Source organism: Hoplias malabaricus, chromosome 1, assembly GCF_029633855.1.
Source record: "Hoplias malabaricus isolate fHopMal1 chromosome 1, fHopMal1.hap1, whole genome shotgun sequence".
NCBI classification, from domain to species: domain Eukaryota; kingdom Metazoa; phylum Chordata; class Actinopteri; order Characiformes; family Erythrinidae; genus Hoplias; species Hoplias malabaricus.
This window is the reverse complement of record NC_089800.1, coordinates 81,685,671-81,712,077: the sequence shown is the minus strand read 5'-3', so window position 1 is coordinate 81,712,077 and position 26,407 is coordinate 81,685,671. Positions and strand designations below refer to the sequence as shown.

At 39.6% G+C, this 26,407-nt stretch overlaps 2 protein-coding genes across 4 annotated transcripts; one reads left to right on the top strand and one right to left on the bottom strand.

The window, feature by feature from the left end:
* Positions 1-518: 518 nt before the first annotated feature.
* plekhd1 (pleckstrin homology domain containing, family D (with coiled-coil domains) member 1) lies at positions 519-17,960 on the top strand. Of its 2 annotated transcripts, XM_066642075.1 has the most exons (14): positions 519-779; positions 3,623-3,756; positions 5,946-6,039; positions 6,539-6,628; positions 6,722-6,798; positions 9,485-9,576; positions 10,016-10,068; positions 10,322-10,416; positions 10,987-11,080; positions 11,415-11,617; positions 13,340-13,472; positions 14,880-15,024; positions 16,678-16,821; positions 17,191-17,960. In XM_066642075.1, exons 2-14 carry the CDS (start codon positions 3,650-3,652, stop codon positions 17,343-17,345), a joined length of 1,482 nt encoding a protein of 493 aa, XP_066498172.1. In that variant the 5' UTR covers positions 519-779; positions 3,623-3,649; the 3' UTR covers positions 17,346-17,960. The 2 variants fall into 2 exon arrangements, with proteins under 2 accessions (XP_066498172.1, XP_066498164.1); XM_066642067.1 differs by lacking the exon at positions 519-779 and having other exon boundaries at positions 3,605-3,756.
* A 292-nt stretch (positions 17,961-18,252) lies between these two features.
* On the bottom strand, positions 18,253-25,678 carry ccdc177 (coiled-coil domain containing 177). Of its 2 annotated transcripts, XM_066675072.1 has the most exons (4): positions 25,455-25,678; positions 21,559-24,698; positions 19,157-19,278; positions 18,253-19,016 (listed from the first exon to the last, which is right to left on the bottom strand). In XM_066675072.1, the coding sequence occupies exon 2, from the start codon at positions 24,690-24,692 to the stop codon at positions 22,212-22,214; it is 2,481 nt and encodes an 826-aa protein (XP_066531169.1). In that variant the 5' UTR covers positions 24,693-24,698; positions 25,455-25,678; the 3' UTR covers positions 18,253-19,016; positions 19,157-19,278; positions 21,559-22,211. The 2 variants fall into 2 exon arrangements, with proteins under 2 accessions (XP_066531169.1, XP_066531161.1); XM_066675064.1 differs by having other exon boundaries at positions 18,253-19,278.
* Positions 25,679-26,407: the final 729 nt, after the last annotated feature.

Below are 26,407 nucleotides of genomic sequence, written 5' to 3'. Positions count from 1 at the left end.
TGCTTTATTTTGCTTAGCTGCTGCACATAAAGGTGTTATGGGTAAGAAAACATGTACGGGAGACATAATGGAATGGTAGTCTGGTGTTGGTTTTATCTGGGTTTAATCACACTCTCCCCCAGTCTCTTTCGAATATTATCACTGGCTGACATGTGGAGATGAGCATGAGAAAGTACGCCATTTGTGGAGGTGGACTGCAGGAGTGTTATTAAGATGAGGTTTTAGATCAACTCTGCGAATGAAAGGAAGAACAGTGATCATTCAGCCAGGAAGATTTGGCTTTATCTCTCTTTCATGGTTGTGTTGGCAAAGCCTTTCACTGTTATTTGAATGAGATTTATTTTTCTTTGTACTCTGCCTGTATTAGAAGCCTCTACCATTTATGGTGGCCTTGTTGGTTTACAGCTAAATTTAATGTACAGCTGCACAATAGATTGTTGTGTTAGCCATCCTCTTACCTTTTTCAGTGCTGGACAGATTCTGACTATTGATGTAATTGTACGGCTGTTTTGCCCCTTAATATCCTGTGCATCAATGGTCAGGACCAACCACGAATAGGTATCAATTGGATCACTTCAGCACTGCAGTGACACTGAAATAATTGTGTGTGTGTTTGAGCTGTGCAGAGTGACTCACACACAGCTTTCTACCTACATTAGAACAAAAATACTTCCTGCTGCCAAGAATGGATCACTGATGAAGACCTAGAGGATGATTAATGCAAACTGTGCAGCACCAGATGACCCACTGACTCTGTATCTACAGTGTGGACTAACAAGGTAGGTGTGTCTACATGAGGCAGAAAGTGGGCGCTATGTAAAAAAACATAGAAGTACATTTGTGTCAGTCCCACTCACACAATATGCATTAATATAAAAGTATAAACATTTCACATCAGTGCTGAGAATGACCTGATACCTTAATAAAACCTGCTTTGATGTGGTCCGGTTCATTGATGAGGTCCTAACACATGCACAGAAGCAGGTGGACTTTAATCTGAGATTGCAGAATTTTTAAGTGCACCTGTAGGTAAAATGACCTGATAAAATAGACAATGAGTGCAGATATGAGTCAGGCGTGTCAAATAAAATGGCTGGTCTGGGTATACAGAGCATCTGGAGCTCATGAAGTGGCCAGTAAAAGAGGTCCATGGCAGGTGTTTCTAATAAAGTGGATGAGTGCATCTCTATAGTGCCCTTAATGTGCAATTACAACGTGTTCAAAATTCCGTGGACACCTGCACTTGTCCAAAGGTCTTAACTGTGTTTTTTATTGTTTCTTTGCTGCAGGTGCAGCCTATACTCCTTCAGGATGGATTTAGACTTGATTTTGGAGCATAGTTTGGAAAATCTGATTGCATTCAGCCACAAGGGCATGGGCAAGGTCAGGTGCTGATGTTGGATAATTAGTTATGCACCAAAAACACCACTACAACCAATCCCAAAGGGTTTGATATGCACTGCTTCACATGCTGAGGGAGATGACCTTAGACTTGTGTGCAACTACTCCACTGCATCCGGTTCTATTGGTCAATGTTTATCTACTGAGATTGGACAGACTTTGTGACCTGTCGCAATAGGGGCAACTTAAAGTACAGGGTGGGCCATTTATATGGATACACCTTAATAAAATGGGAATGGTTGGTGATATTAACTTCCTGTTTGTGGCACATTAGTATACGGGGGGGGGCTTTTCAAGATGGGTGGTGACCATGGTGGCCATTTTGAAGTCTGCCATTTTGGATCCAACTTTTGTTTTTTCAATGGGAAGAGGGTCATGTGACACATCAAACTCATTGGGAATTTCACAAGAAAAACAATTATTTACAAGTTTCTGACCACTTTCAAAATGTGTTCAAAACACACTGATAGCAACACCGCAGGAGAAATGCTAGCACAGGCTTCCAGTATCCGTAGTTTCAGGTGCTACACTTCTTGATGGTATGCTATGGTATATGGGGTACAAAGATAGTGGGGCCATTCTTCATCAATGGAAACCTCAAGGCCACTGGATATGTGAAATTGCTACATGATGATGTGTTTTCCTCTTTATGCACTGAAGCTGGCATGTTCCCTGACTTTTTCCAGCAAGATGGTGCACCACCACATTATGGGTGTCAGGTCCGAGCATTCCTAGATGAACAGTTTCCTGGAAAGTGGATTGGGCGTCATAAGCCAGTTAAATGGCCCCCAAGGGCTCCCTATCTGACCCCCTTAGACTTTTGTCTTTTATCATCTGTAGGCAATTGCCTATGCTGTGAATATAAAAGATGTGCAGCACCTGAAACTACGGATACTAGAAGCCTGTGTTAGCATTTCTTCTGCTGTGTTGCTATCAGTGGGAGAAGAGGGTTGCATTGACAATCCAACACAATGGGCAGCACTTTGAACACATTTAATAAGTGGTCAAAAACTTGTAAATAACCCATTATATAATACCCATATAATAAAGTTACGTTAAAACCAAGCACACCATTGTTTTTCTTGTGAAATTCCCAATACATTTGATATGTCACATGACCCTCTTCCCATTGAAAAAAACAAAAGTTGGATCCAAAATGTCAGACTTCAAAATGGCCGCCATGGTCACCACACATCTTGAAAAGTTTTCTCTCTCCCATATACTAATGTGCCACAAACAGGAAGTTAATATCACCAACCATTCCCATTTAATTAAGGTGTATCCATATAAATGGCCCACCCTGTATAATTCACTTACTAGAAGCAGTGAATACGTCTGGTTTTATAGTCAATAATAACTTAAATCTAAGCCATTGGCTGCTACACAGGACCTCTCTGGAGTCAAGTTACGATATTGCTCCAGCAAAAGTACTGTCTGCACAGTCCAGAGCTCTTAATCCCAGATGAATAAATGCCCCAAATACTCTGTGATGTGTGTCATATTTCCAGGGTGAATATTCTATTGGCATTTGTGATGGTAAAAACTGTAAACAAGGATGAATGACATGCCTGTGTCCTTAATGTTCATCCATGAAAAACAAGCAGACAGAGACGTGCCTGTGAACCTGTCAGGCCGAAGGGCCATAAAGCAGATTAATGCACTGTGAAAGTGAAAAAGTGGACGGATTGCTCTTTTATGTAAGCGTGGGCGTTGCTGTAGGCTGGATCTCCACCTCCCGGTGCTTAAAGTGTTGCAAGTGGTTTAATCCGAATAATAGCTTTTCAAATGAAACATCTATTGACCATTCCTCGGATTTAGAAACTCATTTTTAAAGCACAGCCCATCCCACCGGCATCTTTCTCTTTCTCTCTCACACTCTCTCTCACTTTCTCTTGCTCTCTCTGTCTGCTCTCTGTCTCTTTAGTTCTCTCTCTCTCTCTCTCTCTCTCTCCCCCTCTCTCTCTCTCCCTCTCTGCCTCTGCTATTTCATCGCTCTTATATGTATGCTATCCGATGCCAGCTCGCTGATGCTGATGCCACTATTGACAAATGCAGCTTTCCAGCTCACTGAGTTATTGGAAGATTTCCTCATTGGCTTTGTGTGAGTGTATGTGCGTGTGTTCATTCACTGTACGGGGTACAGGGTGAATCCCTCTTTATTTTTAACACCCCCACCCCTCCGTGTGAGCGTTTAGTCTCTGTTATGTTTTCCTCATCCAAGTCCTCTGTATTCACCCCCTGGAGTTCCATGGAGCAAGCTGACTCTGACACCCTGGACATCAGCACCAAGGTGCAGCTGCATGGAGTGCTGTGGAAAAGACCTTTTGGAAGACCCTCAGCCAAGTGGTCTCGGAGGTACTGTGTGATACTCGGCATACACATAATCCAAGATATGAGCTTTTGATGTTTAACGTTGGGACTTCATTCACTCTGATGGAACAGATGTTTGGACCAGTGGAGTTTATATTCACAGCAAAAATAAATAAATAAACCGTATTAAGTGAAATTTACATAAATCCAATTGATATTTCTAGTATAATATTTAAATATTTCTGAAAATATTGTTTTATCTAGATATTTACATGTTGTACACTGCCTAAAAACTTAAAATACATGCCAGTGCAAAAGACTTTCACCAGACAAAACCACTTTTAATGGGACTTTTAAAAAGGATGAATATTCTTGTTATATTTATGCAATATTTTGCTAATGAGTCATATTTGATTAATGCTAATTACTATATAAAAGATGATAATGTTATCCATGATGGAATCCCAGTATTTATATTGTATGGCAATATAAATGGAATTCATTCAGGTTATAAATGGTCATAGATTTACTTGAAAAAAGTTTACACTGGACATGAGAAAATGTAGGTATCAAACGGATGGGAAGAAATAATTGAAGTTGGTGCATAAGTGCATGGTGATAAATGTATTCCATTTACTATGTGCTGATGTTAGGAAATAGAAAATGCATTGCAGCATTATTGACCTATGTGCTTTAAAAGTACTACTACAGAGCTACAGAGAAATCCATTTGAGTGTTCTATAACAAAGTTCCTGTTCTGTATGAGGACTGTGTGGGATTAATATGAAGATGAATGACTACACTTTGGAAATCTGTCATTTACAACAAGCAAGCTTTGGTTAATGTTGCTGATGTGTGTTCGTTTTTTCTTGGTAAACTGTAAGAAAAAACGTACTGTACAAGTACATTATTGTCACTAAAGGTACAAACAGTGGAAATGTACCTTAAAAGGTACAACAGTGATTTTAAAGTCCAATTGTGTTCCCTAAAGGAACATTACATTTGCTTCTCAAGAAGGAGAGGTGGCTATTTGTAAGTATTCACTGTAGTACTGTGCAAAATAAAATAATGGAATATAAGTCCTGTAAGTAAAACGAATCTACAATGAATGTAAAATAGTGTACAATGATGTTCCCTAACTAAAAGTGCTGGGTATGTAACCTTGAGGGTACCACCACAGTGACAGTTTTTATGAAAGTGTAAAATAAACACTTACTGTGCACATTTAATTTTGTGTAATACATTATGTTAAGGTTTAAAGATAAACCAATTTTATTTATTTCATTCATTCATTATCTGTAACCACTTATCTAGTTCAGGGTCACGGTGGGTCCAGAGCCTACCTGGAATCATTGGGCACAAGGTGGGAATACACCCTGGAGGTGGCGCCAGTCCTTCACAGGGCAACACACACAATCACTCACACCTTTTGAGTTGCCATTCCACCTACCAACATGTGTTTTTGGACTGTGGGAGAGAACCGGAGGAAACCCACGCGGACACGGAGAGAACACAAAAACTCCTCACAGACAGTCACCCGGAGCAGGACCCGAACCGACAACCTTCAGGACCCTGGAGCTGTGTCACTGTGACACTACCTGCTGCGCCACCATGCCACCCACCAATATTACCTACCAATGATATGTCAAGTAAATGTTATGTCCTGTGGGTCAAATTTTGTTCATAACAACATAAACATAGAAACAGCTTTACAACGATCAGCCACAAGATTAAAACCACATACTTGTGAATTAAATAATATCGATTATATCATGGGACCAGTGTTACTGTCCACTGCAGGTGGTCTGACCATAATTTGGCCCATGTCAGACGGGTTCATGTCATTGCACTTGCCCAATTTTCCTGCTTCCAACACATCAAGCTGTTTACTTGCCTAATATACACTGTCAATATTATTTACCTCACCACTCATTATATTTACCTTATGATTGATCAGGAGAATGTATGTCATGTTTCTTTAGAATAAAATGGTTGCAAGAATATTATGTTTATGGGACATATTTCAAATTAATGTTTTGATTAATTTTATCTAGCAAGGATGTCTTATTTTATTGACTGATTGTTTCACTTTTTAAAGAAATAATATAATAATTGCACAATGTCCAAAAATCATGTAAATAACCTCATAATACTAGATGTATTTTTTTCTTTTTTCTTTTTTTTAATCAGATCTAATCTGGTGTCTCTGCCCATGTGTTCTTACATCTGAATAGGTTTTTCATCATTAAAGACAGCTTCCTGCTCTATTATGCTGAGAATGAGAAAAAAACCTTTGAGACAAACAAGTATTTCAACATCCATCCAAAGGTAAATCCATCTACTGAGACTACATTCAGATTTAGAGTACAGATCTACAGAGACTTCTCATTCACACTTTGTCAATTTGTGATCAAATATGAAAATAAGAGCAATTAATCGTGGACAATAAGGGCACTATAGTGAAAATACAACAATGAACAGAAATGTATTATCTAATGAAAACCAGTTAATACTAAATGTTTGTGAAAAGGAAGTACTATGAAACTCTCAAAATAAGAGTTTTAACCGCATAGTTCCTCTAAGATGTTTTACCTCTTGTTCTGTTTTTTTTTTTTTTTCTTGCCCATGTTTGTTTTTTTATCCAGTTGGGCTATGATCTGAATTTCTATAGCTACTTTGTAGCAAAATGCACATTAAAAAATTCTGTATAAATACAAATGAATTGAATTGAGTCTATGGCAGAAAGCATGCTTTTAATTATATGTTCTCTGCTTCCCTTCTCTTCAGACTCTCTGTTAATATTCTCTCACTTCTTGTTTTTTTTAAGGGAGTTATTCCTCTAGGTGGCTGTGTGGTTGAGGCAAAGGAAGACCAGGGCATGCCTTTTGCCATGGTTATCAACCATGAGGATTTTACTGTATGCTGTATTCCTCTTATTTACACTACAAATATACAACACGCAGAGAATTCTGAAGCTTTTTGCTGACATGACTGCTTTTGTTCTCCACAGGGAGACATAGTCTTAGCTGCAGAGTCAGAGTATGAGCAGAGCCAGTGGCTGGAGATGCTGCAGGAGTCTGGAAAAGTGTGAGATTTTATACAGTCATTTTAAAATTGGTACTGCATTCATATGCTCACCGGGCAGTTGATAAATATGCTTTTATTGTCACTGTACAACGTACAAAGATTATTTTCCTCCATATGTAATCCTATGGCAGTGAGGCCACTTAATCCATGAATGTCAAGGGAGGAGATAGCACTGTTCCATCACCCCGGTCCCAGACGCTGTTCTTTCCGGACCTGGACATGTAACTTATAAACTATTAATGATGTTTCATTTTGAACATTTGTTTGATTTAAATGGTGTGACTCTTCTAGTCATTATGGTTCAGGTTCAGCGCTCCAGGAAATTACCAGACTAATCCCATGTGTTTTTGTATATCACATGTGAGGCTACTCAGCCAATCAGATCTGTGCATTATGATGAGCGCTGTGACTCAAATGAGTGATACACACAGGGCCGAGCTCCAGAACCCACTTTCCTGGGGCCAGCAAAAATAGCCCAAGAGATATGATAATAGCTCTTTTGGGACACTTTCAGGATGACAGTGTTGTATGAGGTAAAACCAGAAACTTTAATAAGAATGGAACGATTAATTGTTGAAAATTTCATAACGCTGAACATTGTTTTATTGTTTTATTTGGATCCCCATTTTCTGCATGTTTCCTGTAACCATCTACCAGTCTCTGACATCAACTGGAAGACAGTCTTTCCCACTCCTCAATGCAGAATTCTTTCAGCTATGTGATATTTGAGGAGTTTCTTGAATGCACAGATCACCCCACAGCATCTCAGTAAGATTAAGATCCAGGCTCTGATCTGGCCATTCCAGAACTCTCCATTTCTTACTTTTGAGCCATTCCTTCTGAATTTGCTTAAATGTTTTGACTCATGGTCATGTTGCATGGTCGACTTCGGCATGGTGATACCACTCACTTCAGCAACCGAGGGCAAATCAAACTAAAGTCTGAGGTTTAAATAACAGCCACCTCCAGTGTATATATATATATATATATATATATATATATATATATATATATATATATATATATATATATATGGATCCAACTTTTGTTTTTTCAATGGGAAGAGGGTCATGTGACACATCAAACTTATTGGGAATTTTACAAGAAAAACAATGGTGTGCTTTGTTTTAATATAACTTTATTCTTTCATGAGTTATTCACAAGTTTCTGACCACTTATAAAATGTGTTCAAAGTGTTGCCCATTGTGTTGGATTGTTAATGCAACCCTCTTCTCCCACTCTTCACACACTGATAGCAACACCGCAGGAGAAATGCTAGCACAGGATTCCAGTATCCGTAGTTTCAGGCGCTGCACATCTTGATGGTATGGTGTGGTATATGGGGGTACAAAGATAGTGGGGCCATTCTTCATCAATTGGAACCTCAATGCCACTGGATATGCGAAATTGCTACATGATGATGTGTTTTCCTCTTTATGTACTGAAGCTGGCACGTTCCCTGAGTTTTTCCAGCACAATGGTGCACCACCACATTTTGGGTGTCAGGTCTGAGCATTCCTAGATGAACAGTTTCCTGGAAAGTGGATTGGTCATCGTGTGCCAGTTGAATGGCCCTCAAGGTCTCCCGATCTGACCCCCTTAGACTTTTATGTTTGGGGTCATCTGAAGGCAATTGTTTATGCTGTGAAGATACGAGATGTGCAGCACCTGAAACTACGGATACTGGAAGCCTGTGCTAGCATTTCTCCTGCGGTGTTGCTATCAGTGTGTGAAGAGTGGGAGAAGAGGGTTGCATTGACAATCCAACACAATGGGCAGCACTTTGAACACATTTTATAAGTGGTCAGAAACTTGTGAATAACTCATGAATGAATGAAGTTAATTAATAAACCAAGCACACCATTGTTTTTCTTGTGAATTTCCCAATAAGTTTGATGTGTCACATGACCCTCTTCCCATTGAAAAAGTTGGATTCAAAATGGCCGACTTCAAAATGGCCACCATGGTCACCACCCATCTTGAAAAGTTCCCCCCCTCCCATATACTAATGTGCCACAAACAGGAAATTAATATCTCCAACCATTCCCAATTTATTAAGGTGTATTCATATAAATGGCCCACCCTGTGTATATATATATATATATATATATATATATGTTTAGATAAATAAAATAAAGAAAGATACAAAAGAATACAAGTGTGAATTAGTATTACATTAATGGATAAAGTCTCGTCCTTCAGCATAAAGAGCCAATCAGATTGCTGGTTATGTAAAAAGCAGTAAAGTCATTAAGGACTTTATTAAAATATGCATTTTTTTTTAAATCATTAATTTTGAAATATATTGAAATGTAATCGAAAGTGTAATTAAATTTGACATTCAGTTGTTAACTACATAAAATGATGCTATAATATGGCACTGACCAAAATGCGAGTTATACATTATGTTCCAGACCTTGGCTTGGGATAATTTTCCCCTAAGTGGACCTTAATGAACTTTAATTAATTACCCCTGGCCTTCTGATAGGCCCCCCTCACCCATTGCTTGTTGGGGTATTCAGATATGTCATTTTAGTTTCTGAAAAAAAGGCTGTCCTGTGACTTTTGACTCACTGTATTTCTAATAAAGTTACAAGGCAGTATATTTTTGCAAAACATCCTTACCAGCAGCATAAAGCATACAAAATATGTTTATGCATTTTAATGTTCTATTGATTTATTCTAGTACCTGGAAGAATGCTCAACTGGGAGAGGCAATGATTGAGAGTCTGGAGGCTCAGGGACTGCAGCTGGCCAAAGAGAAGCAGGAGTATCTTGGTACGTCTCAGAGATCCATCAGAAGCAGATGGATTTCAATTAGAGTAGATTACACTTGGAAGTGTTTTGGACTCTCTCTGTGCATATATACGATTGGTTTTTCCAGACAGGGATTAGGCCTAGCCCTATGAGACTCTCCATTCCAAATGCTGTGTATTCCAGAAATAGATCTGATCTGTGTTCGAGAAACACGTCCAGCGTTTTATTTCGATTCTAATCTTGGTGTAGATAACATGTCATCACATGTCATTTTAGAGGAAAGTAATCAGTCTGTTTATTCTAAGCAGCTTTGGAAAATACACATAGGAAACAATATTTTAAATGATGTCAAAGCAACAAATAGTAGTTGTATTTGTATTTACCTTATTTCTTATACTTATTTGTCACCAGCTGGTCACATTGATTTGTGTAGGATAATTAAGTGATCGTGTTTCTACAGACAAACTCATGGAGGAGACGGAAGAGCTGAGCTTACAGAGAGAGGAGAAGGCGGTGAGTTTGTAGATCTTGTATATTTTAGAAGTACACATACAGTATAAATAAATGCACTTCTATTTATATGGTTGAGTTGTATGTAAATGATTTTGTTTGAGTGTATGTATGCATCCACACTTGATTATGTGCATCCATCTGTGAATGCAAGTCAAATGTGAATATTTTATTTATTTATTTTTGTGGATTTGTGCTGTGTGTGTGTGTATTCCTGTGCTCATGCTTGGTGTGTGTATGTGTATGTGTGTTGCAGGAGCTGGAGCGTCTGAACCAGGTGCTGGAGGAGGAGAAGCAGAAGTTTGAGGAGGTGGTGTTGGAGCTGAGATCAGAGCAGGAGCAGATCAAGCTGTAAGCTTCACTTTGAGTTGTGTATGGAGTGACAGAATTAATTATACTATATTTGATTGTTTTCCCTGTGTTTGTGTGGATTTCCTCCCTGTGTTCCAGTTTCCTCCCACAGTTCCAAAACACATGTTGGTAATTGGATTGGTTGTTTTATATGATGAAACAAGGCAGACTCAGTTATTTATCTTCATCCTGATCAGGGTCACAGTTGGCCCAGACCCTGGACAGGGCGCCAGTCCAATGCAGTGCAGTACATACACATCTGTGGACAATTTCACACAGCCAATTCACCTACCAACATGTGTTTTGGACTGTGGGAGGAAACCAAAGTACCCAGAGAAAACACAAACTGGCAACGAGAAAACATACCATACTCCTCACAGACAACCACACATAGCTGACATTGAACCCAGTACCCTCAGATCCTGGAGCTGTGTGGCTGCAGCACTGTAAAAAAGAAAAAAAAAACTTCAGTAAACTATGCTACAAAGTATTTACAGTGTCATGGACATGAATTCAACTAAATTCATATGAAGAGAAGAGTTTGTATAAAACCCTGTGTTGTGTTGACAGGGATCTGGATGGAACTGCTCAGTCACTGAAAGGAGTGGAATTAGAGAAAGAGGAGCTTCACAATGTCACTGTTCTGTTGCAGAAATCTCTTGAGGTGGATAAAAACAAAACTTAGGAACAGTATTGATTTGTTTACTTGAATAATTCATGTCTTTAATGAGGACAGCTTATAGTCATATTACTCATGTTAGATTTGCATCAAGTATAAATTGTGTACAAAAATCAGTCTTCACCCTTCAATTATTTACTTCCCATTTATATTTTGCGTCATTTTTCATTAAATATTTCATATTTTTTAATACATAATTATGATGGGCTTAGTACAATCCCGTTGATTACAGAACTTTAGTACAAGATCAGTGGATTAGGTGTTTTTGCACACAGTCATTTGTAATGTATGACAACTGTTTGTATTTGTTGCTGGTCAGGAGCTCTCTAAGGAGAAGCAGCGCACTCTGGAGTTGCTCAGAGAACGAGGAGGAGGACAGACTGGAGCGGAGCTGACCACTTCTGCGTCTCCTTCAAACTCTCAGTGCACTGAGACTCCAGAGGAGCAACTGCAGGGAAACCTGCGCCACATTGAGCAGCAGATGAGAAGCGTACTCCGAGAGAGGCAACATGCAGAGGAGAGGTGGGAACACAGAACAGATTGTCTGTTGTCTGTAATACAAATATTTACAATAATATTTCCTGTAATAAAATAGCTCTTTTCCTTTATTTGATTTAGTGGAAGGATTTGCTTTGAGTTAAATCCAAAAATCCAAGTTTTATGTGCCTCATGTTGATTTTCTGAATGAAAGTAAGTTATCACATTTTCCACAGAGAAGATACTTAATGCACAATCGCTGTTAACTGAGAAAAAAATCTATATATGTGAGAAATATAGGTTTTGGAGCATGCTAAATTCATCATCTAAATAGAAATTTTGCAATTAAAAATAACAATAAATATATGTTTAATTTCAAAAATACTTCAAAATTCAAAAAATGCCATTTGTTCAATGTTGTCTAAACCTGTGTAAATATCTATATCTTAAAACATTGCCATTAAAGGCACTAGTTTGAACATTCGTGCGAAGGAATACAACAGACATGTGAAGACCCCTATGTTTGACCCCAGGCTCTATCAGTGTTAATGGAGGGTGGTGACCACTAAGTGGAAATGTTCATTGATTTGCACACAAGCAAATGTATCGACTCAATACCAGTGAGTGGAGCATTATAGAGAGGAAGTGGGTTGTCTAGGGGCATGGAATGACCTTATAGACACGGCATGCGTGAGCTGGAGCTCTGTTTCATGAACCAGTTCCACAAAAGCTTCATGCAGTAATAACACTTAACTGAGCTTTAGCTATTTTTCACCATGCATCTACTCAGGGCAATTCATTACCGTTCAGCAGAATTTGTGGCAACCTCATGTATTTACTGCATTAGTGACCCTCTAGTGATTTGAAAGCTTAGTTATTTGCAGACCCATCTAGCCAGTATCTATAATAATGCACTGTAAGCTGTCTTACATTTATTATATTGTAATTTTGAATATATTTTGTTTAAATTTACTTACAGTTCCATGTGCACTTTAATATATTTAACTTTCTGTCAAAAAGGTGTGCATGGCATTCATATCAGTGTCAGGGAAATGCAGAGAACATAAATTTAGCATAACATAAAGTATGCCTACGTTTTACATGAGGCTGGCTTTAAGTTTTTCAAAGAAAGGTTGGTTGGTTGCATTTTCTACAACTCCAGACATATTTAGTGAGTTTGAGCTCTGTGCTCTTTGAATTGATAAGGAAACTTTATTTTTTTTCCTTCAAAATTTCTGTGGTTTTTCATTGGATGGTGGCTACTTTTCATTTATTTTCTTTTTTATGTTTCCCTTCCTTAATAATGTGGATGATGCAAATATATTTAGCATATATTCCTTGAACAATAATTTATAAATAATTTGTACTAGCCATTTTGATTGAAAAATAAGAAACGAGGAAAGACTCCATGCTGTATATTTAAGAACATCTTCAAACTACTCTTTATATAATCCAAAATATCTATACTCTATGCTACTAACATGTCTGTGCCAGTGTTCCTCAGACTTGGTTTTTTAAAGCTCAGATGTGTTAGAGGCCAGAATCTATGATTAATATCTAGCACCTGAATGATAGATGGACCACAGACCAGTGCCATAGTTAGGGCTTAAAGATGGGTGGAAAGTATAACAGAAATCTGAAAAAAATATATATAAATTTGAGATTTTGATTTAAACTTAAATCATTATTAATTACATGAATTACAGAGAATCCCTCTATGCAATATATGAATGTGTATGAATCGGTGCAAGTCGTTACCTCCTACAGGCTGAAGGAGAATGAGCAGAAGGCTCTGGTTCTGAAGGAGGAGAGGGAGTTCTTCTTCTCTCAGTCTCGCACTCTGCAGCAGTCTCTCAGTCAACTCACTGCAGACAAAAGGCAGACGGAGGCTGAGTTAAAGGTGAGCTACACTGGCCATCCTTGTCACTATGTGCTTTTGTTTTATTTTATTTGTATAGCATGCAACAAAAATTGTTTCTATGGATTTAACACAATTGTGGCACTGAACACGAAGACATGCTAGTGCTCTAGGAACACATACATTTCCTGCCTGTCCTGGGCAGTGACCTTCCTGTTCAAAGACTGCTATAAAGCACTGGATTACATAAATTAATAAGATTCTCTTTGGTCAGTTAACACACTGTTTACGACCAAAGGTAAAACTAAACTATAATCTGCTTGTATTCCTTTTGCAGTTTCTCAACACCTTCAACACTTCCTGTAATATTCAGCAGTCTGTCGGCATTTACCAATTAACACTATATATAAATATACAGTACATATCTTTCATATTCCTAATCAACTAATTATTGAATATTTGCCCTAATACAAAGGTATGTTTTCAGCCACAATGGCAGTATAATGTGCACAAAACCTCTTCTAAGGAGTGATTTCTGCCACTCTTAAGGTGTATGATTATGAAAACAGATGTCCAGATTTGTAAACATAACTTGTATAATGTCCACAGATTGTATATTAATGTCCAATGCCAAGTGTTTGCTAGAGCTTTTAAAACCCCTAAGTATTAGGGGTATTACTGTATTGAGTATTGAGTGGCTTTTGTGATCCAGAACTAATCATCCAACTTTAGTACCTAAACTTACTTATGCTCACTAATGCCAGTCAAAAACTCACAGAAATGTTCCCGCATTTAATATAACGTCGTACATACTCTGTTACCATGAACATTGGAAGTTTAGGGCAAATATAGTATACAGAGAAATTATTAGAAAACCTGCAAGTCTTTGTTACAGTGAAATATTACAGAATCAGTACGAATGCCCAAGCAACAGAAAAGCAAAGGATAAAAGAGATCTCCTTCTCAAGTTACAGTCAGTTGCCAGTAATACAGGTCTGTGTGCAGTAACAGTGTGCTAATGCACCGGTATACATCTTACAATACTGCATTATCAGGTTCCATGGAGTCTGAGATTCTCTACAGACTGTCTGCAATGAAGTTTCCAGAACTGTTTTATTTCAGTACAATTTATAAAATGTATGTTTTATATTTATACATATCTTTCTCTTAAATGCAAATGCATAGACAATGCACAGTACATTAATGAAAATTTTAACAACAAAATTGTCAATCACCACTTAATAGTAATTCGCTCCAGGACTACTCTACAACCACGTGAACAAGTCACCATTTCTTCATCATGTTAATTTTGCTACAGGGAGAATACCTAATAATGAACCCAAATCATGAATCAACATGAACTGTGAGACATGTATCATTGCATTCCTGTATGTTTCAGCCATATATGTATTTTTGTAATATGTGCACGTGTATGTTGTTGTGAGTCAGGCTGAGATGGAGTCTCGCGTTGAGTTAGAACGAAGGTTAAACCTGGCTGAGCAGGCTCTGAAAGATCTAGAGCAAGGGCTGAGCTGTATCGAACGCAGCCACGAGAGAGACGAGAAGATGAGAGGAGATGTCAGCCACCTCCGCAGTGAGTTGACTTATGATAAACCATTCATATTCATAACATTATTATCAGCTCTCTTCCAGAAGCAAAGTTTCAATGAGGATAGAACTCATTGGCTCCTCTTATTGAGTCAGCAAATCTGTTAATAAACGTTAGGGACAAAGGGGCAATTAGGAGAATAAGGATGGTTTTTTTTATTCCAAATTTAAATCGTTTTTTTTTTTTTTTTTTTTTACATGTCCTTATGACTTTGTTGTTTGTTATTTGATCTATTTGAATGTAGTTGGGTACCCTGAGGATTAGTCTTAGAGGTACATTTAAATTGAAGGTCCAGAGGGTCGAATGTGTGAGTCTTTATTTCTTCAAAACAGAAAACAGAACAAGAATGTGTTCTTGCACTATAGACTATTCATGTCCAACAGCTGAATTTATTCCAACAAAGACACGCAACTCAACCATTTCTAAAAGACCTAAGGTGATGAACAGAACAGTGTCCAATTGAGTTTTTTGAATATTTATTATAAATGAATTTGTAAGAAGAAAATGGTTATAAAAGGATGACAGTTGGTATTTTAAATAAGGAAGTGTTGCTATAATATTGGGCAGTCACACAGCTCCAGGGACCTGGAGGTTGTGGGTTCGATTCCCGCACCGGGTGACTATCTGTGAGGAGTGTGGTGTGTTCTCCCCGTGTCCATGTGGGTTTCCTCCGGGTCACCGTCTGTGAGGAGTGTGGTGTGTTCTCCCCGTGTCCGCGTGGGTTTCCTCCGGGTGCTCTGGTTTCCTCCCACAGTCCAAAAACACACGTCCAAAAGTGTCCATAGGCCTGAGTGAATGTGTGAGTTGCCCTGTGAAAAGTCTGGCACCCCCTCCAGGGTGTATCCCCGCCTTGCGCCCAATGATTCCAGGCATATAGTTATGAGAGGACTGCACAAGGTCTAACCAGACAGATGAATTGACAGAAAGACAAACAGGCAGAACTAGTTCCATTTACAATCTAAATCATGTGCTAGAATAATTTTGTAGATCAATTAAATATAAAGTATTAAAGCTGGAGTATAAAAAGCCATGTATTTTGACCAGTATAAAAAAAGGCCACTCGCCCTGCATGATTTAACAAAAAATAAATAAAATAATTAAAAAATTTAAAAAAATAAAGCCAGATTGATTTTTTGACTTCTTGCTTTATTCAGCCTCATTTAGTTGGAAACCTCCTCCTACCATCCTTCTTTTCTTACTTTAACCAGAGGGTCTGCATTCGTTTCTGCCTCCAGGCTTGTATCTGCTCATGTGTGCAGGGTCAGGGTGATGTAGCAGACAGGCAAGTAAGTCATCCATTCATTTTGTTCAGTCCAGATGAAATGACTGGATGGAATTTTTCAGGCCCATGACCTACATAAAAAGGAACATATTTATTTGTCTTCAGAGCCTTTAATTTAATTGTTTTGGAATATAACAATTTTAAGAAATAAATTCAAATCATCTACTCCAGCTTTAACAAAATAAATTGCTTTAATTTTTCAAGGGGCTAAATACGTTCAGATTCTTTGAATGTCAAGCAATAAAAGTCAGTTTGTAAAAAATGTAAAAGACATGTTTCACTTGTCACCGTTAAAAGATGTGTATCTGTTTGGCTGTCAAAAGCATTTGCTTTAAGAGTGTTTTTTTTTTCCCCAGAGTTCTTTGAGGAGTGTATATGTTCAGCAGAGATCGAGGCCAAGCTGCCTGCCATCATGAAAAATGCTGTGTATCTGCACAAAGCTGCTGCTCGCCGCATCAAGAGCTGTCGGGTCCAGAGACATGCCTCCAGGCAACACTGGCGTGAGTACCTCTCGCTAACTCTCTTTCTGTTTCAACCTTCGTTTTTCTTGCTCTCCCTTTCTGCCACTGTTACTCTGAATCTTGTTCTCCCTCTCACTCAGTCTCTCTCACACACACACACACACTGTACCATTCTAGGTTTATCTGATGTTCCACTTGGAATAAAAATAAATTTTACCTTGAATCACCTATAAAAGCCATTGAATTTTGTAGAGTCTGCCTGATGATGACTGGGCTGTTGCTGCACTCAGGTGCCCTCATTATTTTTAGAGCTAAATGTAATGATTTCAATCAGCTAAATGAACTCATTCTACTGGGCTAACACACACACTCCCCCGCTTCTTGTGCTCCATTTACTCCTGTGTGCAGTGAAACACTCCAAGTCGTTTGTCTGCTCCCATGGCGAGGCTCCCAGCCTAGAGGAACTTAAAGAGACCGCACGGCGTCTGACCTCCGACAGCTGCTTAAGACAGCGCGTCCACAAGATCATCACCCGCCAAGATTCTGTCCAGTCAGAAGACTAGAAATGGTATAATGGGGGTCTTTTAAAAGCCTTTTCTGTGGTTCTCCAGTCCACGAGTGACAGCTCTTCTGAAGAGCAGTTCAGGATGTGAATCTTGTACCATACGGTATGGTTAAAGCAGCCATATTCTAACTGTTCATGGATTAGAATCCACTAATAAGGTTTGTGTGGCTTTGGCAATTTCATAATTCATTATTACAAAAAAAAAAGCTTTTTTCCAAATTGTCTTTATCCTGTAGAAGTAAATAGCTATTTTGTTTGCACTGAGAATTTCTAATGGGCTATATTCCACTACTGTAGTATGAATGGGTGATGATATGTAAATCAGATGTAGTGATATAGCGGGAAAGGACGATTTTTCCCATAGATATAGACTGGGGTGTTAAAAGTACAATGCAAAACTTTAACAATAAAAATCTTTAGAAAACCAAATTAAAGGATTTGTCATGATATGGTCCCTTTAAGGCTGTTTTAAAGCTCCACTAATGAGCCTATTGTTTGCACTATGGGACAATACCACAAAGCCAGGGCCAGTGAACTGGAGTCAGCATCTAAGACTAGCCTGTTTATTAGGGTCATCTGTAACATCTGTTCTTGACTTCTGTCACCCAGGATGTGTCGATTATTAATCACTTAGTTTTTTTTTTTTTTTTTAAATAACAGGCTATAGTATTATGAGAGTTGTGACATCAGAGTTATAGGTGTGTTATACTATATATTTCATGTGTTGAGTCAGATTTTAAAAAATGTTAATGTGTTTTCTCCAAATAAATGATATTTTAAAGAGGCCAGACACATAATACCATTTATGGAAAAGATGAGTTTATTTTCTTTTCATCATTTCATACAGAATCCTGTTCAGAAAAGATTACTGAATCTGAAATAAATTCATCTGTATGTAGCTGCTTATGAGCCATCTTGGTTCTGCTGTGTTGGTAAAAGCCGAAGAGTTTCTGCTTCCTTTGAGAGTTGCTTCTTTATTTTTTTTACTCTTGTGAGTATCAGCAAGAAAAGGAGGAAATGTGTGGTGCTGGGCCAAAACATATAGCACCTCAGCTGATGCACACTATACTAACATTACTGTGTGTTAGACTTATTCTTTATCCAATACTATAGTGAAACATTTCACCTTTCCATATAATTTCTAGCATTAGTAGAATGGCATTTTAATAATTGTTCTTTTGGTTTTTGCACATATTTATTCATAAGATAATATGATATGTAAGTATTATTCACATTCATACTGTATATCTTGAAAATACCCTGTAATGTATTGATCAATTCAAATCGCAAAAGCATAATGTATGATATGAAATTAAAGGAGCAATCAGTCATTTTCTGCAATGATTCTTCTTAAGTTGATAAAATACTGACGCCTAACAACCTTGATGTATCAGAAATTCTGTATTAAAATGCTGGCCTCATAAGGAACCCACGTTATGGAGCATAAACCTGTTCATTAAGGGACTACAAAGCCATTTGATTCTGTATGTTACATGAGTTGTACTTTGTGGAGAATGTAATGTAAAAATAATAAATATTCATGTTCATAAACACAGTTACGGTAAGCACTGGTGGTAAAAAATGACGTATTGCTCCTTTAAGACCTATTTTACAGAATACATTTTTCACCAAGCACCACTTCTTTGCTTTCAGTTGGCCATCCTCAAAACTGGAACAGAAATACAGAAATAAACTTTTCAGAAATGTTTCAGTAAATGATAATATACAGATGATGATACTGTAGTTGTACATCAAAAATATACTGTTTTTATGTGTATCAAAGTCACGATAATTCACGCATAGCTTCACCAGTTATACAGGATAGGAACAAGGGGCCACAGGCATTCACAGAGCATTCCCTGGGGACAGTCTCTCAGATGAGTCGATGGATGCCATCTTCATCATCATCTCCACTCCTATAAACATGTAGCCTGAGCAACAGAGCAGATCAGTCCGTTAATATCCACCTTTAGCAAGATGCCGTAGGAGATTAAATGAAGTGCTACTTTGTTAATCATATTGTTAAATATAGGAAACAATGTTTGTACCCTAAGCCATCACGGGTTCCATAATATTTTGTTTGTTTGTTGGTTTTTTTTTCTTATTCAGTTGGTCAGTTGTTATATTGGCAAGAAGATATCTCATTAAGACATCATTAAGAATTCTACTTAAGTGTATGAAGAAAATATTCTTAGAAATTGTTGATTTGTTGTATTAACATTAAAGGATTTATTTCCAGATTTAACATATTTTTCATTCTTTCATACAAAATGATTTATAAGGATGAGGAAAGTAAATAGTCACTTAGGGCCCCTGATGTTCAGCAATGGCTCTGAAATCAGGTCAAAGCACTGCAAATGCACCATGCAAATGGGAATGTGAATTATTTTTGGTCAAATAAAACCGGCGGCATCTTTGAAGAATGTGCTTCCGAGCAGTACTTAGTTACACTATGTGCCTAAAACAGCTTTCATAGTAAAGCATGCACTGAATTTATTGAATACAATGTTTGCATTTCTATATGAATATAATATATTACCTCAGCACTGCTGGTTAAAAAAAAGTAGATATGCTGAAAAACAAAATCATGCATATCATGATATAACATGTTTCCTCTGTTCATGGAAAAACATCTCCATTTTTGTAGATTTTTAAATTCCTACATCATTTGAACACAGCAGCTGCCCCTGACATTGGGTGAAAATTTTATAATGAATGGACCAATAGAAATGCTCCATTATTACTTGGAATTAAACCTTCTTGCATTTCCTTCTATTGAAATTTAAGAAGGGTTTTTTTTTCTCTATTTTAATATATGTTTGTTTTTGGACAGTGATGATATTTCATTAATATAGAATGTAATATGTATTTTACTGTGCATATGGGTTGTTGTATAGTGGTGACACTGTCTGTGTAGAAAGCAAATTTTATTCAGTTTTCCTAATCTAGTCTAAATCTAATTTAATTTCTTTTCAGTGTATTTACACTCATTAATGCTCAATTTCAAACCGATTCTGACTCTGGCTTGTCTGAAATTAATTTGGTGAATCTAAAATATATGGGTTTTTCACTCCTTTCTTTAAGCCGAATCTAGATTAAAGGATGGATTTCAAAATCCTGGGACACGTGCTCAGTGAGACTGACCATGTGTGGGGTCATGCACTGATAGGATTTTCTGCTGGCCCTGTCCAGGAATGCAGAGTGCAGTACTTCTCTACAAATATCAATCCGAGTTGTCCTCCAATCCCATCATCTAAAAATGTGCCAGGATGAGATGGCACTTTCCTCTGTGTGTGTGTGTGGTGGGAAAGAGCTCTGTTAGGCCCCACCCACTCCTGCTGCACTGACAACCCACTCACATTCCCATGATCCCCAGTGATTTCATCAAAGGCCTGGGCCAGAGGCTCTACTGTGCATTGCTATGGCAACTACTTTATAAAAGTGCAATTCATTATCCGCACCCTTTCTGTTTCTCATTTTTTAATAATGGAAATTTAAGAACTTGTGAAGTTATCCGTCATCTCTTTGACCAGTTTGCTTGGAAATAGTTGACCGATGTTAGATTCTGCTTCTATTTGTTTTAAGGCCACACAATGCAACTCAATTTGTATTCAAATGGGGAACAGTACACCCATGCTGCACAGACAAATGTGAGTGGTGTTACACAGCTGAAAGAGAGGAATGCAGGGTGATTTTACAAACAGAAATCACAGTACTGTAATACTCTATTGCAGTTATCTTCATTACATAAGCACACGTTAATTAATACTAATTAAGCTTCATGTGGTTGTTAATAAAAAATAAAAAAGAATATTCCAGCATTTTTCAAACATATCTCTATCTATTATTGGACTTCAGAGAAGGTCTAAGGTCTAAGTTCCTTTTAAATTCAGAAAAAATGAAATCTAAAAATGGCCAACCGAGAAAGGGTTAACCATTCAAATGTATACTATTTTCTGAGAAATAGCATTAGTCTAGGTCTGGTATCGCCAACTTCTGGACCTTGGCCTGCAACTGGACAGAGTGATGGTTCTATCTGGATCTGTCGCCAATTTGAAATAAACAACAAAAACGAAAAATAAAACCCTAATAATAATATTAATATAATAAAATAATTGTTTGCGGTGGAAAAATATATGTGCAACACATGTGACTGAGAGAAATAAGATGGAAAGTACTGAAGCCTTTAGGCAGACACAAAGAGAACATACCTGACTGTGGCACGATGCAGAATGTCAGCGCAGGCTCAAGGATCCTGATGCTGATGCTGAACCAAGGCTCAACTGCTTCATCAGCAGTTGTAGTGTGCTGAGATCACTCTTCACCATGTCACCCCTCAAGACTTGTGTTGTCAGCACTTCAGTGTTATATAACACCCACAGTCAAGTCATGGTTTATGGTCAGCAGAGATTCTTTGAAACAGAACGTCGAGTAGGGTCCTGAACTCAATTCAGTCTTGTGAAATGGCCAGCCTTCTCTTTTGTTCCTTTTTAACACAATGTGCCATCAGCGATTGTAATAGTGGCCAGCTGACTAGTAAACAATTATCTTTTTATAAATAGTCCTTGGTTCAGTTTGGCTAATTGCCAAGTTACAAAAACACAGGCATGTCCCAGCAAACAACTCATTCACACAACCACAAAGAGAACTGAGGCCAGATAATAAAAAAAGGGGAGAGAACAAATCATACATGATAAACAGTCCATCAACTGAGGGGAAAAAAAAGATATGACATGAGATATGATACTTGAGGACACATCCAGCAATGCTATGGGCCTACTTCAGTGATGAGACTACCATGGATGCTCAAGCAGCTCATTACCAGCAGCAGGTATAGATGGGAAGGGCGAACAAGTTTTTCATCTCACTTTTCATCCAAGCTGGCCTTTAACTGAGCCTCCAAGACCATCTTGTCAAAAGTGCGCATGTTTGTTTCTTCTCTAACCCGGTCTCTTACATGGAAGGAGGCACGTGCCACTGACCGGGCACTTTCTAAAACAAGGCGTTTCTCGCGGAAGATCTGTTCGCTTTTCTCCAGCTTGCGCTCAATGGACTGCAGCAGCTCAAGACGCCTCTGCTGCTCTTCTTCCTCCACCTTCTGACGATTGAGTCTCTGAAGGCGCTCTTTCTCTGTCCTGCTCTGAATGGCACGCTGGGCCTTTTCTCTAGCCTTCTCCTCAGCCATCAGTGCAGCCTGCTGAGCTCGCTTTTCTGCCTCCCTCACACGGGCCTCCATCTGCTCTTTCTGTTGCCTCTCGCGCTTCTCGGCCGCCTTCCTAGCTTTCTGGATCTGCTGTTCCTCACGCTTGGCTTTCTCACGCAGCTCCTGCCCTCTTTTTTCCTGGATCTGCTCATAGTTCCCCAAGGAACGGCTGAGCTTCTCTTGTGCCGATCTACGCACTTCTTCCCGTTCGTCTGTCTCACGACGTGCAATCTCCTGAATGAGAGCTATGTGGTGACGCTTCTCTGCTCGGTTGAGTCCTCGGCGTTCCTCTTGGACCTGGTGTTCACGCTCCTGCCTCTTCAGCTCGGCAATGGTCAGCTTCTCCTTAAGAAGCAGCTTCTCTTGCTCTATCATGGCGGCACGTTCTTCTTCCAAGGCTTTGAGGTTTTGCTCCTGCATAGCTTTCTTCTGCTTTTCCTCACGAGCAGTCTGCTGAAGTTTCTGCAGCCTGTTTCGCTCCTGTTGCTCGGCCAGCTCCTTCCAACGCTCCTCATTTTCCGCCACTTGCCGCAGCTTGGCGGCAGCTGCCTCTCGTTCTTGCTGGCTGAGTCGACGCTGCCTTGTGGATACCTGGGACTGCCAGGCTCTCTGGCAATGCATCATGACACGTTGCTTCTCTCGTTCCTCACGTTCTCGCCGCAGTTCCTCCAGCCTCCGCTCACTATCCCACTGCAGGTGTGCAACATAACGTGTCTGACTCATGATATCCTCCTCTTGGTACCTAGCCAGCATCAGTGCTGCAATTTTGCGGTCACGCTCTGGCACTGCCTTGAGGCCACGTCGTTTGACCTCTTTTACTATGCGCTCCACTTTCTGGGTAGTCTGTGGAGAGTGGCTCAGATCTCCCAAGCTTAGGCTTCGGCCCATCAAGGAGTTGAAGGTAGCCAAAGTACGAGCACGAGGGCTGGAGGTTTTACCCCAGTAATCCCGCGTCCCATCCCAGCTGTAAGAGGAGGATGCTGACTCTGAAGAGGCACATGTGGTTGTAGCTGTCGTAGTAGTTGAAGTAGTAGAAGAGCTAACTGTTTCCCGTCTTCTTTGTAAGGATTCTAAAGAATGGCTTCTTTCTCTGACTTTTGACCTGGACATTAGGTGTCCATTGTGCTGAGCAAATGGACTAGCGATGCCATTGGCAGGACTTTGTGCGGTAGATTTTGATACGACTGGTGCCAATGATGCTGGCGTCCTTGGAAAAGAGGAAGGCTTTGGTGTTGATCTGGGGAACGTATTTGCAGACTTTGTTGGGGCACTAGAAGTCTTTTTGGACACTGGTGCTCTTGTTGATGGAACTGGTTTTGCAGGAATGGATCCTTGAGTTTTTTCAGCAGATGTCCCTTTACCTGAAACTACCGGACTAGCCTTTATGAGCTGTACTTGACTAGATTTAGGAGAAGAACTTGAACATGGGGTAGGCATTTTCGATAGCTGCTCTGAGCTTTGAGCTGTGCTTTTTGAGGTGGAACGTGAAGCTGATGTTTTTGTAGGACCACTGCTAGCAAGTGACATTTTGGATGCAGGATCAGAGTTAACACAACCATTACTCCTTGGCTGAGACAATCCAGCATTGCTTGTATCTTGAGGATTCTCTGAAGCCAGTGATCTGCTGCCATTGTTCAGCGCTGCCTGCAGTATCCTTCTCTTTTCCTCTTGAACAATCCTCTCTCGTTCCTCCCTGCACTGCCTCAGTTTGGCATGTCGGTCCCTCTCGTAAACCTCAAACATTCCGGTTGCGACACGCATGCTACGGCCAGGTGCCTCCCGTGCAAAGTCAGAGAGGGGTCGAGGGAGGAGCTCCACAGGTTTGACTCCACATCGCGCACATGCCTCTAGTGAACGAGGGCTGGTGAGCACATAGCGGCTGCCTTCTGCTGCTGGAGAGTCAAAGTTGAACAGGTCCAGATGCAGCTTAGGGTGTTCGGGTTCGCTGCTCTCAGACTGGCTAATCTGAGGGCTTTTTTCAGCTTCGACTCTGGGCTCTTCTCTATTGATATGAGTTGCCTCTTCTTTCTCCCCATTATCACTCTGCTCAGGTAAACAGGGGGCTTCCGAGGCAGCAGCTGGTGTCTCAAACTGCAGGCCTCGGATCTTGCTCTGGTCCTCGGGTTCCAGTGGATCCACCATGATGAGCTGTGGATTAAGCAGAAGTGAGTCAATGGAACATGCCATTGGAAATTTAGAAAAAGAGACAGATTTTCCAGATGCGTATCATACAGATTATTTTGTTCTGGCCAGATCAGAGCTTAAGGCGGATGATGCAATCCATGGATAAGGGATGTGGCCCAGCTTCCACATATTCCACATTCAATTTATTTACGCTCTGCTTGTGCTAGTTCGGCCTAGCTGCCTCAGGTGAAATGCATACTGTCTACATGCATACTGGGTAACAACAAGAGTGGTGAAGTCATAGGTGGGGGCTATTTTTGGAGTCAATGATTCTATGCATGTCTTCTGTCTTTCTAACTATCTATGTGTCAACCATACCCCCCAACCCCCTTCGACAGCAAGCACACACGCAATTTACTCCACATCAATGCGTCAGAAGACACTCAAGCGTAAAACCTATTTCATGCGCTTTAATAAACACCATTTGCGTTTCCTTCGTTCATCTATAAAGAAGGGGTAATTTGATACGAACCCAAGCCCGTGTTTATCAGTGATGTGCGGTGTACTTATTCCACTGAACGAGCCAAACCCCACACGGTTTACATTTCATTATGAAATGAACACGAAGCATCACAACGTGAAGCATATTACCAAAAAGGCCCAACGCTAAAAGTGACAAGCACAAACACAGGACACACAGCCTCTGTCCCTGACACACAACATTTGCAACAATACACGTGAGGAAAACGTAGCAGAATCATGTCTCAAGCCTCAACTGACCTCTCCGCTCGCTGAGTGTTTTCACAACTGTGATGATCTGATTCAAGCAGATGCACGCAGCCCCACTTCCACCCTTCATAATCCCGGGGAGCTACAGGGGGGGCATTGGGCTGCTATTCCTCTTCCTGTAGCTGAATCAAATACGGATGCGAGTGGAAAAGAAAATCCCCAAATCAGTCACAGGTCTCAGTGAATAAAGCTCGTTTATGGTCCTTTACCTCTTTCCCGCATCAGTCTCTCCTCCTGGTGCTGTTTTTTTCTCCCTCCAAAATCCTACCCGTATTCCGCCCTTCCCGCCTCCTGCGCCGTGATTGGTTGGCAATGGTACGCTTCCTCACACTATGATTGGCTATTACCCTTAGTACGCTACGGTATTTGTTCATACGAAGATATAGCCCGCCCTTTAGCCAATCATAATATAGAGAAAGTATGCTACTGACCAATCACAAAGCAGCAGGCGTGGCTCACCGGAAAACAAGTGTGAATAAACAAATAAACGCCTCCACCTGCTGTTCGCCATTCGCATCTCCTGCGTTCACGCTCCGCCTCTCTCTGACAGAAGGCTAAAAATATCGAGCACTTTCTCCCTATTGTCACTTTAATAAGGCCTCTTCATCCACTCGCCCTCTGGAAATGGCATAGTTTAACCTCGTAGCCTGGGATTTTGTCAACTAAGGCCTGTTTTTACCACTTATGTTGTAAGTTCAAATGGAGAATAATCTCTACAAGGGCGTAAATATCTGATGCAGTCTGTAGCCGAGCTTTAAGTGACCAAATGCATTTCGTCGTATTTTCTGCAGTAATCGACTTATAATTTTTAAGTTTAAAGTTTATGTAGCAAATCCAATATTTTTTTTTTACATTATTATTTCCTAATATTTCATTATCATTTATTTAAAATTAAATCAGCATATGCTGTTATCTTTTTGGGGCAGTGACAATGTGCAAATGTT